This window comes from Chrysochloris asiatica, unplaced genomic scaffold, assembly GCF_000296735.1.
Source record: "Chrysochloris asiatica unplaced genomic scaffold, ChrAsi1.0 scaffold00100, whole genome shotgun sequence".
NCBI classification, from domain to species: domain Eukaryota; kingdom Metazoa; phylum Chordata; class Mammalia; order Afrosoricida; family Chrysochloridae; genus Chrysochloris; species Chrysochloris asiatica.
In genome coordinates this window covers 11,285,420-11,299,671 of record NW_006408618.1, presented here as the reverse complement: position 1 = coordinate 11,299,671, position 14,252 = coordinate 11,285,420, and the positions used below count along the sequence as shown (strand labels likewise).

The following is a 14,252-nucleotide window of genomic DNA, read 5'->3' as shown; positions in this document are numbered from 1 at the left end:
GAACACTACAGGCAACTAGAATTTCTTGTCAAGGACTCCTGGTGTGTCGCTGTAGGATCAGCACTGGACTGCGAACCATAAAATGGACAGTTCAAACCCACCAGTTGCTCTTCAGAAACCCTATACAGGATTGCTATGAGTTGGAACAAACTCGGTGGCGCTTAGCAACAAGCACCATCCAGTGGTTGTCTTCTCACAGTGATGTTGTGTAGGTTTTCCACTGACCTTGCGGTTTATCCTACAGCACCACACAAGGACTCCACAGAGATCCTAATGGCTCCTTAGGATTCTCAAACTAAATCTTTATCGGTGCAGTTAGCCTCATCTTTTTTCATGGAGAGGTTGGTGGGTTTGAACCATCAATGTTTTGGTTAGCAGCCCAATGCTTAACTCATCATGCCTCCTTTCCTGCTTACTCACCCCCCCTTTTTGTTTTGCATTGAGTTGTTGTTGAGTGCCGTCGAGTTGGTTCCGACCCATAGCGATCCTGTATGGGGTTTCCGAGGAGCAGCTGGTGAGCTTGAACCACTGGTGTTACAGTTCAAATGGCTTTGCAGTCTGGCGCATTAACCCCAAGTGCCACACCAGGACTCCTTTACTGCTTACTTCTTTCTCCTCCCTACTCGCCTCCCACCCACCCCCTTTTTTTTTTTTTTTTGGAATTGAGTAGTATTTTTCTCTTATTGCTTGCATTTGAAATAGTCTTCGATGACAGCGTTGGCTTAAGATTCTTTGCCGTAGTCCTTAACAACCACACAACTGCAACCAACCATTTTGCGAGGTTTCCCCCTCTGTCAATTTTGCAGAGGCCTACCCATGTGTTCTAAGGAGCTCTGGCAGCGTAATCGGGCTGCTAACCTCAAGGTCGGCAGTTCGAAACTACCAGCTGTTTCTCGGGAGAAAGATGAGGCTTTCTGCTCTGGTAAAGATTTGCAGGGTCGTTATGAGTCGGAACCAACTCCACGGTACATAACAACAGCAATAACCCATGTGTCCTGATGTGGCGCGGTGGGTTAATGCGCCAGACTGCAAAGTCGGCAGTTCAAACTCACTAGCTGCTCCTCGGAAACCCTATACAGGGTCGCTATGGGTCAGAATCTACTTGGCGACACTTAACAACCCATTCCCCTAACTTCTTGTCATCAACTTTAATCAGGTTGATTTGGTGTTCAGCACATAAGGCCTCTGTCTTGAGCACCTCTGTAAAGCAGTGTTAACGTTCATTACACCGCCAGCTGCAATGCCTTCCTTGGCCATTACGGAAGTTAGTACGGAATCTTGAACGCACCCAGGCCTCGGCCTCTGCACAGCTTGGCAGCAACAGGGAGCAAGGTTACTTCCCTTTTAATGAATTTACACCACTCCGAGGAGTTGAGACCTTACAGTTCTCTTCTACTCAGACTAGAGGCTCTTTGAGGGAAGGGACATTCATTATCTTGGTGGCATCTTAAGTTCACAGCACAATGCCCAAATGTTGACTGAAGAAAAGCGAAATGGCTATTTGATACCAGGATTTATTACAGCAGCTTACAGGACCCTAGCCATGCCCTACCATGACAATGACCATTCTTGTCCCTGTTTTACAAAAACGAAGGCTATTTAAAGTTGGTTTTATAAGACGTGTGACAGAACCCTGCCCTCCCCGCTCGGAGCTGACTTTCTCAAACTCTAATACCAGTCTTATTGTTGTGAAGCAAAGGGAGCCCAAGATCTCACCTTGAATAGAGTTTGCACGTGGTGAGTCCATGAGGAACCTGTACCAGGCCTTGACCTCCCACACACATTCAAGTACAAAGAAAAACGGACACACATAAACGGCAACTCGAGTGAAAATAGTAAGTATTCTTTCTGCTCAGTTGGAGCAGGTTGAGACTTAGGATGCTGGCTTTCTGTTTTAAAAAGTAAAAAACTGGTGTGTCCTGCAATTACAATTAGGCAGCTGGTCCTCTCTTCCATGCCTCTAGGTACTAGACTGGCAAGAAGCTCTTTGGGATTCTTACTTCTTTACTGCTAAGGAGTCCTGGTGTGGCACTGTAGGATAAGCACCAAACAAAGTCACTAGGAGCTGGAAGCTGCAAGAATGGAGTCGACAACATATATAAAAAGCACTTAAGAATTATTCTATGGAAAATTCAGGTATAGTCACAATCTGGTATAGACCTATTGAAGAATCATGAGGAAGTTTTAAAAAAGGTCTTTTCCCTCAGGTTCAAGATGAGGCTATCTACACCCGTAACGATTTAGTCTCGGAAACCCTAAGGAGCAGTTCTACTCTGTCCTATGTGGCCGTGATGAGTCACTGGCAGCTCGATGGCAGTGGGCATGGCATCAGGTACTGTGAGATCATCTCTGTGGATGTGTTGTGGATATAAAAGATGTAACCACCTTCTGTCTCTAACAAAAGTAGAAAACTGAACAGAGAACACTGGAAATAACTTGGGGGAAGGGGACAGGAGGAACATCAAGAGAAAAAGAAGATACATCAATGTTTATTAAAATCTTTATTTTCTTTTCAGAATCGAAACCCATAGAACACATTAGAAACAGGTTTGCATTTGTCTTGTTTGGTGTCTTACCAAGTACAACCTCTGTTTGTGCAACCACTCTGAGCGGACATTGTTAGCAGACCAATACAGATAACAAACAGTGGCTCATACACCTCCCTTAAACAATAAATTAGCTTCCTTGTAAGTTCTCCCTAGCTCCCCCACATTTTGTTTGTAACACCTTGGTTCCTTAAACCTGTGACAGCAGTACACACCCAGTGCCTACCTTTCACCACCCAGCCTTGAGGAATGGAGACGCAGGCCTTCTCCTTCAAAGGCCATTTCATGCACTCAGTCTGGTTGGTACGCCCAGAGCTGGTCAGTTCGTGCTTAAGGAATGAGTGGTCTTTATAGTGTCCACCTAACAACCTTGTACTAGCCTACTTCCAAGACCTTTGGCAACATAAGCCAATGTTTCCCTGTGTCAAAATAAATACACTTTCTTGCTAGAATACATATAACTATATACATACATACACCATTACTCATGTGTCCTGAAGCTCAGTATCACAGCATGACTCATACAAGGCAGCCACAGACAGACACGGGTTTACTTGCATTCAGGTGTGGTCAATTACAAGTCAAACAAGAATGTGGGATGAAGGGAGAATGGTGGGTGGGGAAGGGGTTAAAGAAAAGGAAGATGGATTTCATGGAAAGAACATGTTGCCTTCAGGTGACACTGAACAGCAGTCATATGAATGATTCATCTTTTCCAAAATAACATGCAGTAGATAGACCTGGATGCCTCCACTTCCTTTTCATGTGACATAGTAACCCTGAGTGCACACCAGGGGAATTGGACAATCCTCTAAGCAACATCTGGTCCAGCTACCAATTTGTTTTGCAAAGGAAGTCCCTTTCCAAGCCTATAATACAGATTCAAATAACAATTTTAGAATGAAAACTCTCTATCTACATTTCCCTACTCAAACTACTGAATAAATATTTTTAAGTGGGAGGTAAGCATAAGCAGCAGCCAGTTCCAATTTTCCTAGTTTTTAATTAAAATGTATCCATCCACATCTTCTTTTAGATGCTAGCTAGGCACACCAAACAGTACTGATCAAACACCAAGAACCCCTCCAAGAACTTGCTTTGATTGTAACAACACTAGATTCTAATAAATAAACACCTTAAACCATAAAGAGGACAGCATTATAACTCTTTTAAAACAGACATCTACCTCTTTTTCCTAAATAGAACTCGGTGCTCATGAAATGTAGTGTCATAAATTTGGTTACCGCTAAGGTTGCCTAAGCACACTTTTCCAGTTTAATGCAATCCTGACTTAAACTTAAAATCCTGAGAACATAAAGTTCTCAGATGTCATGTTCTGCCACTCTATAATTCTCACTTTAACTATTACAGATCTGAACATCCTTTCAACTTTGAATTTGAAATCCACAGGGAAAGACAATGAAATGATACATTTTCTGCAGTGCTATGAAGGATGAGACATTTTTTTAAAGTAGCTTTTCCTCCTAGTAGAATTTTTTATCTTCAATGTTATAAAGCTCTCAATTTTTACTCACTCCATTGTATCATGTGTCTGAAAAAAACACTAATCCACAATTTAGTTCAATTACCATAAATCAAGAACAGAATTCACATCTTATCGGCTCCCTCCAGCTGCCTCCTAGACACCAAGAAGGGCTCTCCAAAGTATTCTCAAGCAGAATTGTGAATTTCTCCGCACACACACAGTAAATTGCTAAGATTAGAATCAATGCTTCCTTCTGTTAACACTATTTCAGTGTTTTGTGCTAGTGTCTGCCTTTTAAAAGTCAATACTTTTTATAATAGCCGATGCTGTGCCCATCTCAAAATGTATATATACACAGTACAAAAGTCCCTTAATTTCATGCTATTTTAAAATAATTACAGGTTACTCAGTTATCTTTCAGTGCAAGATAACTGGGGCATAAATTCTAAACTTGTTTCTCTCAAAGCTCAGGCACCTAAAACGGTCTCCGGTAACTGACAGTAACTTTGTCCATCACACTGTTTATAGATATTAGAGGGACAAAACCGGAACAGTTCTTGGACAAGATGCATGAGAGAAACTTGCAGCTCTGAGGACACAGCAGAGCAGGCACATGGGACCTGTCCTCAAACCTGTATTTTACTACAACCTGAAAAAATCACTTTGCCAGAATACAGCCGTAAGCCTGGGTCTTAGCAACCTCAAGCTTTCTTGAGAACGCTCAAGAGGAGGCAGGAAGACAACACAGCATCATGGGCTCAGAACTCCAAATGAGACTCAAGGATGAAATTAGGGTTTGCCATAAATCAAAATCTTAAGGCTCCTCTTGGAACTTCCTTCATGTCAAGGCTCAGTAGGCTAAGATCTTGTTTTGCATGGCCCAGCCACCAGCAGGGTGTGCACTGTCATCTGTAGATGGGAGTATTTCTCACAAGGAAGGCACAAACAGCGTTGCCAGTCTCTTAAGAACAGCAACTTTGATGGCCAAATGCCATCAGGGCAGAGGAAGAAATTCATCTCAAAAGAGAAATGAGGATGGTAGAGATCACAGGCAATCTGACTCCTATCTGAATTGTTTTTCAATTTGCTTTGTTAATTTAGAAAGAATTTGCTGGCTTTAGACAAATGGGGAAACAGAAGATAATTTTCAGAAGAGAATTATGCTTGGGATATTAATACTATTTTCTCTAGACAAATTTTTGGTTCATCTGGACACAACTGCAAGACTGCAGATTTTCCTTAGGTAATAGTGTCATCTTTGCTGTTTTACATACTTGAAGAACTTAAACACAAGTTTTCTGTAATGGTCTCCATATGAGATTCAAGCACCTCCCCCATTCTGGTTCTACCAAGTGGGTCTCTCTCCTTTTCTCCTCTACAAATTATCAACAGGACTATTATGGAACTGGTTAAGCATCATCCCTGCTTTTGCCTTTCTCTCCAACTCTATCCCCTTAAAATATGTCCCCTCCAACAGAAAGTGCTATTTTGGCTCAACAGGATACAAGGTTTTACTTGCTGCCGGCTCCTTAGGAGGCAGTAAGAGTTCCAATTTGACCAGTCCTGGTCAAAAAAAAAGACACAAGAGATTACAGAGTTTTCGGAAAATCCACAGATATGGAGAAAAGACTGTAAGATTCAACTCAAGACACACACTTCAGAACCAGTCTTGGCAAGTACTTATCAAATGTCACACCTGTACGAGTCCTTTGGCATGGGAAATGAAAACTGACCCGACGACCACTGCTAGGAGGAGTACAAGGAAGTCAGTAGGTGGTGCAGCAGGAGCAACTCCATGGTCTGACACCAAAGACATCCAAGGCCACGCATCCCTATCACCAGAACTTGCTGCTGGCCATTTCTAGGCCACCAGATACCATTTGGAATGGATTGTGCTGTTTTTCTATCTTTGTAGAAAGAAGTTTCATGTTCTGTGTTGACAATTACAAGTGGGAGAGAGGCATCCTGTCTTCCACCAGCACAGTGTCCACCCCAAACTGGTCAGTGCACTGCTTCACGGTGGCAAGGACACTCAGGAGCCTCTGGTCCATGGCATCCAGGTGAGGGTCAGAGAGCACTGGAGTGATGGGGTCATGGGCCAGGGCTGATTTTAAGGCAGACTTCAGCACACCATTCTTTAAGTAGTTCAGTCTGTTCCAGGTAGAAACCCGAATGCTGGAAGGAAAAAGTTTAGGATATGTTACATAAAACCTCACACTATCAAATGGAGCTTAAAGCATGCTTGACAGACACAAGTAAAGAAATAATTATGTAAAATATTTCAACTGGGAAACTCATTAATGTATTGCCTCTACATTAAAAGTCACATTACTTCATTTTGATTTTTTTTCTGGGTAATTAATCTGAGACATACATGAAGATTATACATATTTTTTTGTGAAAAAAAAGGGAAATAGTTTGAATGTCCTAACAATCAGGAAATAGTTAAATAAATTTGGCTCATCCATTCAAGGGTATACCATGCAGTCTTTGGTGGCATCGAGAAAATACCTATAATATAGGTGGGTGAAAAAGTTGAAAGAGGACCTGTTTAATTCCAATCTATGGGAAAATAAAAATGTCTGTGTATATGTGTATTTGTATTCACACACAATTAGAATAAATTATAACATTATTAGAAGTACTGGTGTGACGCTATAGAATAAGCATTAGACTGTTTACCATCAAGTTGGCAATTCAAACCAACCAGCCTAGGAAACCCTCTACAGGGTTGCTATGAGTTGGAACTGACTCGATGGCACTTAACAACAGCAACAACAATGCATTAACAGGAGTTAGACTTAGATGTTAATGGACAATTTTATTTTCTTATTTACAGGTAGGTCCCAGGTACTGAATGAGATTCGTTCCTAAGTATTTAAATCAAATTTAAGGGTAAGTCAGAGCAAGTGCACAAGGTCCTTATTTAGCCTTAGTTAGTGCAACAAAAGGTTCCAAGTCTGCTCAATGATTTAAAGCTGCATAGGCAGCGAGTGAAGGTGACTGTGATAAAGGATTTGTTACAAGTAGAGGTTGGTACAGTCATTTCCAAGTGATACCAAATTTAAGTAACATTAAAGGGCAAATAGAGTCCTGGTGTGGCGCTGCAGGATAATGCACTGGACCCCAAGGTCGGCGATTCTAATCCACCAGCCGCTCCTCAGAAACCCTACAGAGGGTCACTATGAGTTGGAACTGATGGCATTTAACTACACCAAACGGTAGATTGTCTATAAGTTGGATGTTCATAATATGGGGATGTATAATGTTTCTGATTTTAAAATTTTCTACCATTACTATTATAAAACAGAAAAAAATTATACTACCAGTACACCTGCTTTTCTTAATTATTTGACAAATTAACGAGTACCTTCTACCTTAGCAGAAAACTTTTTTTTCCCAACTAATTACTTCCCTGTGGAGAAAGTGGGGAATAATAAAGTAGGTGTGCAGAAAAGCTGACATAAGGCTTCAGGTCTGAGAATAAAGCACGAAGGGAGAGGCCAGCAGAGATGCTGCACAGTTTTGCTCTTTTAAAATGGCATCAGGGCATCCTCTCTGTGACTAATCTATCAGTTCAATGCCTCTCAGTCCCAAATTCACCCTGCAATGTGTGTTCTGTTACAACAGACATCGCTCCTGTTATGCTGCCTCAGTAGAGGGCACTGGAGAAGCACTGCAGGAGGAATAGGCTGTTTTGCCACCTGCATCGTGGGTCTGCAGTGAGGACCCCCAACAGAGCAGCTCTGTCCCCGTCACATGACACTGCAGCCTCTGCCTGGCCTGGTGATAACCTGACTGAGGCCTTCTCATCAAGGAAACCAGTACCCATATGGGGCGATTCCCTAAGCGCAGAACATGGCTTGCCTGCAGCCCACAGAGTTCATGTTGCAGCTGCTTCCTGCTTGCCTAGCACCTGCAGACCAGCTCTGGCCTGGGCAATCCAGTAACTTTCTCTGCTACAACTTCTCCAATGAGGTCTGAACCCCAGGCCTTGGGAAGTGGACCTTGACAAATGTGTCCTTCTTTGTCCCTCAGCCCTGGTTTTCTTTCATTAGAGTTTAGCACTTCTTTATATTACACTTATTTTTGTCTAACCTACTGAATCTTTTCTATTTTTAAAATGGATTGGGCTGATACACTATTTATACAAAAATAGCCTCCTGTAAAACCAAATACAATTTTTCAATTGTAGGGGCCACAAACGATTAAGCGTTCATCTATCACCTGGAAGGTTGGTGGCTCAAAACCACACAGTGGCTGCTTGGAAGACAGGTCTGATGATTTGCTTCTGAAAGGTCAAGAGCAGTGCTACTCTGACACCTACAGGGAAACCAGGAGTCAACACCAACTGGATGTAATGAACAACTGTCTTTATATAGTCAGGTAAGGTGAATGCCAGCTGACTCTTGATCTCATGCTTTCAAACCATACCAGCAGTGTGATAAGCTCAAAAGAAGCTCCTTGGAGCCCAATCATTTTCTTGATTTACGTTTTGTTTTGTTCCTAACATAGACTTAGGGGAAAAGTTAGTTACTGTTAGTTTAGACAACTTTAAACTGAGATCTGTACCCTCAGGTAGGATGTGGTGTGAGAGGGAGAGGACAGAATAGCACACGTTTCCACATGGTACAATTCTCAGAGGCATAACTTTTCCTTTTTTTATTTTCTAACTTTTTATTGTGATTTAGGTGAAAGTTTCCACTCATTAATTCATACCCATTTTGTTTTGCGGCACTGATGTGCAGTTCTTACAATGTAACAGGACTCTTCCCACCTCCTCCCTGTGTTGACTATTCCCATTCATCCATCTTTCCTATCTCCCTTCCTGCTTTCTGAGATGTATCCTTTTGATTTCATATTGTTGACTGTTCTGAAGAGTGTGCACTGCCTGGTGTTAACTGTTCACTTTATAGGCATTATTTACAGTTTGGCTCAGCTTTGAGGGGTGAGTTCCATTCTAGGCTTGGAAGATGTCTAAGGGCTCCACCAATCCTTATCACACCAGGAAGCCTGGTCTTTTTTGTGCTTTTCCACATTTTCCCCACTGTATCCATGGCCTCCTATTGTGATCCCTCCTTTCAGAGTGGTGGGCATACCAAGTTCTTCAGGTCTCAGGCTATTGGAGGCTGTGGCGTGCATGGTCCATCAGTCCTTCAGATTACAGTTTCCATGCATCTTTTTTCTTTTCTTCATTCTCCTTTGCTCCATAAGGAGAAAGACCAAGGTGCACTTTAGAAAACTGCTCACAAGCTTGTAAGACCTTGGTCACTACTCATCAAGTAGGATGTAGAACACTGTCTTTGCGACTATGTTATGCCAGTTGACTTTGATCTGGAGCACAGGTTTTACTAGAAGATTTTTAATTTTTTAGGTGAAGGAAAAGGAAATTATATTTTGACATTTAAACAAACATGGATCATATATTGTTGAAAAGAATGCAAAAATTCTGAGCTTTGCATTACCTTTCCCTGCTCCCTATCCCAGGATCTCCAGGAGTTCTGGGCTGAAGAAGTGTGGGAAACAGGGCTCAGGTACCAGGATGCTTTAAAGTCATGAACATGGTTGCACCGTTACCTGAGACTGGGAAAGCAAGGAAGGCAACACATGCATCTGACATCTGTAACTTACATGCAGCACTGATAGAGAGGGGCGAGAATGCTTCTCTCATCCAGTGAGGGGTTCCCAAAGCTGAAAAGCAAATGAAAACTTAGTGAATTAGCTGGAAGCACCAGTGCCCTTCTTAGCATCAAAGCAATGAAATTCCCGCCTTAGCATCAAACTCTCTTAAGAAATCCAAATGTGATCCTACATCATTTCACACCCCAGCAGCTCAAATCACTTAAACTGAAAATTAGCAGGGTGTGACCACATAGACACAGGATCCCCAGTAGCCTGTACTGAAGTATCAAACAATAAATACAACAACTTACAAGGACCCCTTTTCCTACCAAGATATTGCAAGGTGCCAGAGCATAACGATGGTAACAGGGCAGAGATACTGTTAACTGAAGGGAGAATTTTAAGATTCCCAAGCCAGAAACCTTTTAAGGGGTAAGGAGAGGCACAAAGGCTAGTCATATCAGATTCCATAAACAAGTACATGCTCATTACTTGTACAAAGGGGTTATACTTGTTCTACCCCTAAATTACCAATCAGAAAAGACCGGCTTATCCTATTCCATACAAGTGCCCGAACAAATTCACACTGCTTTCAAATTGCTCTTGGAGGTTTAGAAAACACTGATTCAAAGCAGAAGTAAAAATGATCTACAATGTCATTCAGAAAACTCTCTATCTCCCACCCTGTTCCAGGGTGCTCACCTCAATAACTGGAGGGGGTCTGATAACCCTTAGTGCTGGGCATCCCTCAAAGAACTGATGGCAAAGGCAACTATTCTCACCTTATATTTCTGTCATACAGGAGTTTTTTGTTTTTGTTTTTTTAATCACTTTCGCAAGGAAGGGTAAAGATTTTTCGGAGTATATGTAAGCACTGGCCACCACCTGCTTTGCTGTGTGATGGGAAAAGGGAGCGGCATTGTTTGCTGGCTTCTCACTTTCTGTAGCTGCCACCATCTTTCATGGAGCACAGGGCACTTAATGTTCCACAGAGGTTGGCAGCGGAAGGCAGCATCATTAGCAAATGCTGTGCACATACTCTTTGCTGATGACCTAAGTCTCAGCTTATTCCCAGGACCACATTAGCAGTAGTGATCTGGTGCATGGAAAATTCTGGGCTTGAGGGAAGTATTTTATTTAGTAAATACTTATTCAGTGTAATTCAAAGTGTGGCACTGAATAGGGCACCATCAAGACAGCAAACTGGAAATAAACTCCAAACAGCTCAATAAAAATAAGGACAGAAAAATAATGTCCCCCTAAAAGAAAATAAATAAGAATAGTACATTTATTCAAAATGAATATACATTTGAATGAATATACTTTAAAATAAAGTACGTTGTCTTTATATATAATCACTAAACAACTGCTCTCTTCCCATGGTAATAAAAAAGTTGGGCCTAGACCACCATAAAAATTGCAAAATATCCTATCATCAATTTTTAAAACTTTCATGAACCGTGGATAGAACACATTTAATAGTAACTAAGTTCCATGTCCTATTAAATTTGTAATTTCCACGTTTCTAAATAGTATAGTCCAGCAAAGCTATAAGGAGGGGTAAAGTTAGAGCCCTTGGTCTCAAGGTGTCTGTGAAGAGTCTCACAGTCTTCAACTCTTTGGAAAGAGCCACTTTCCCTGTTTTGAAAGTGTTGAGACCCTTGGGGTAGAGGGAGTATACACCTGAGCAAGACAGGAGAGGAGTGTCAACAGTGAGGGCCCTGGGCAGGAATGGGAGGGGCACCTTGTACTCAGTGACACCCAACTGACAAGGGTGGCTCTGCCAGTCCTACCTTTTGGCATTATCAAGAAGGATGAGCATACTGGCACCTTCGTCATCCTGAAAGCTCTCATAGTGATGCCGGTCAGCATTGCCAATCAGATAGTCAAAGACAGCTGTGTCGATGATGTCCAGGAGGCGTGGGCCCGAGTCATAGGGGGACGTCTTCTTCACAGCGTCACAGTAGCTCTCATCATACTCCCACCTGGAGACAAGCGGCAGCACCAGGTTATTTACTGAGTGCAAATACAGTCTGGCACTGTTTCAATCACAGAAGGCAGAGTCCCTGCCTCTGACACCCACAGTCTTTTGATTGTTGGTGAGAACCCCTGACTCTCATACAGCCTGGCACCTGGCCAGGTGCATGGAGAGAATGAAGCAATGGTCCAAAAGGGCATTTACCTGGCCAATTTGCCCTCTCGGTAAGTCCTGCCCCAGGGGTGCCTGTGTTTCTGCAGCGGCCACACATCTGGGAGCCAGAGTGTGGCAGATCCCTCCATCGTGTCTCCATCAGCACAAGCTGGCTCTGTTTCTCGGCAGTAGTAACACTTCCCATAGAAACAAGTATTGTTTCCTAAAGGAGAGGAAGGAGTCAAATACTTAAGAAAAAAATCGAAGATTCCAAATTCTCCTCAATCTAGAAAAGATCATCTGAGTAAACACGTACTTTGAAAGCACATATCTAGAGCTTACTGCATTTAAAACATTTATTTTCTAATTAGGTATTAAAAGCATATGGTGTAAAAAATTCAAAAGGTACCAAAAAAAAAAAAAATATATATATATATGTATATATATATATACTAAAAAGTAATGCTCCCCCAATATCCCCCACCTTTGTGTCCCTTCTACTCAATCTCTCTAGGGAGTCAACTATGGTCACCAGGAGCTTTCTGAATTCACTTAAAGGAAAGCAATGACTCTTCTCCTTCATTAGGGCTGAGATTTTGGCCAGAGTGTCCAGGGGAGAGAGGAGGCATGTCTGGGGTTAAGCTGTGGCCAGCAGTTTGATTATATACAGGGAGCTCAAACAACTAAGTAAACAGACTGAGGATAATGGTAGCCAGATTTTTTACAGATGAATATATAGAAAAAAGGAATACTAAATAATTCTGTAGGTTAGAATTAATGAGGTTAGAACAGGAAACGTTGGTATGAATTGATTGTTTTAATAATCTACACAGAGACACAGAAAGGATAAACATGTGCAATGATGCACATACATGTGTATGTGTATACAAACATACATTTCCTACTTCTGCCCATCGTGAGAACCTAGAGACAATAACACTCTGGTAGCACATAGGGTACAGAAGCTAAATACCACTTTAGCTCCATATGTAAATGAACCAGGGCTCCTTGAAGAATCAGCTGACAACAGGGTTGAGCAGGGAAAGTACATGATTGAGTCTGGAACATGTTATGTCAGTAAGTAAGTAAGTGCTCAGAAAATCCCCAATTTCCAAATGACACAGGAGCCAACTTGGAAAAGAAGATATACTTCTTGAAAGAAAGACTAGCAGGAAAAACCCAAAACAAAAATGACAGTCTGATTGGCCACTACAAGAACAAGCAAGTTGTTCACTGGGGAGCCATCAAGGCAAGCAATCAAGTCCCTCCAGGACAAACCTCGCCTCTAAGACTGAAACTCAAAGGGAACACACGATCAGGCACATAAGCTTGCTGCTGACCACATTGGTCTACTGGTGAGAGGAAGTGGGGGAAAGCAGCAAGGAAGAGGTAGGCTGAGTCTGACCAAGTTACACAGACCCCCATCAACCTGGAGTATGGTGAGAGCTGGTAGGCCCGAAGTATGGTGAGACCTGGGGACTCCTGAGCCCATGGACAAGGACATCATAGCCACAGAAAGCTAGAACTGAGAGTGAAAAAAAAATTTTTTTTAAAGAAAACAAGCGTAAATCACTACAATCTGATGAACTTGACTTTTACTTATGGATATGTTGTTGTTATGTGCCGTGGAGTTGGTTCTGACTCATAGCAACTCTGTACAGGGTTTCCGAGGCTGTAAATCTTTACAGGAGTAGAAAGCCTCATCTTTCTCCCATGGAACAGCTATGGATATAGTTGCTTAAAATACCAACCAAGAGGGAAAGAATCTTTACAGCAAGGATCATTCCCATTCCCTCTGAACACAGTGTTGATAGGGATGGGCAACTCAGATATTGGCTACCTAAAATGAGGGTGTGAGGAGAGGGATGTAAAGGCACGAAGTGACTGGCTTACAAGTTCTCAAAAAGGGAGTTTAGATTCACAGTGTGCAGAGGAAGGCAGAATCCCCACTGAGTGGTTTTCATGCTTTATAGACAGGTCTGGTGAAAGCTGATGAGGAGTAACTGTTATCATGACTAATTGTGATTGTTGCAACTGTAAAGGAAGAAGTTTTGTAGCAAAAATGGATGAGTGGTTATCTACAGTCCCGGAGTAGAGAACCCTGGGACCATCAAGGGAGAAGCATGGGAGAGGAGTGTGGGATCCTATCCAGAGAAGTGGTGATGCCAGAGATGAAGGCACAGATGATGACATGGAGAGAGAGTAGCTGAAGACTTTAGATTCATGGAGGGAGAGGGAATGTGTGCTGGTAGCCAGAGGGGCAGGCTTGCAGGGTGTGCCCTTTGGCTGTTTGAATGATTGTATATTCCTGAGTGTTTTGGTGCACATCCAAAAAAACAAATCAGAGAGAACAGAAGCAAAAACTGTTGGATGATAAATCATGCAGGGGATTGTAATCATTGCAATGAAATGAATATGATAGGATGAATGTAAAACTGATGTTCCTCTATGTGAATTATCACTCAAT

General features: G+C 42.2%; 1 protein-coding gene across 1 annotated transcript in view; it reads right to left on the bottom strand.

The window, feature by feature from the left end:
* Positions 1–5,835: 5,835 nt before the first annotated feature.
* FAM20B (family with sequence similarity 20, member B) overlaps positions 5,836–14,252 on the bottom strand; it is a 44,890-nt gene continuing 36,473 nt past the window's right edge. Inside the window, exons 5-8 of the mRNA XM_006867082.1 lie at positions 11,837–12,008; positions 11,448–11,639; positions 9,664–9,723; positions 5,836–6,207 (exon numbers count right to left, since the gene is read on the bottom strand). Coding sequence (XP_006867144.1) covers positions 5,976–6,207; positions 9,664–9,723; positions 11,448–11,639; positions 11,837–12,008 — 656 coding nt within the window. The 3' untranslated portion in view covers positions 5,836–5,975. The remainder of the gene's footprint in view (positions 6,208–9,663; positions 9,724–11,447; positions 11,640–11,836; positions 12,009–14,252) is intronic.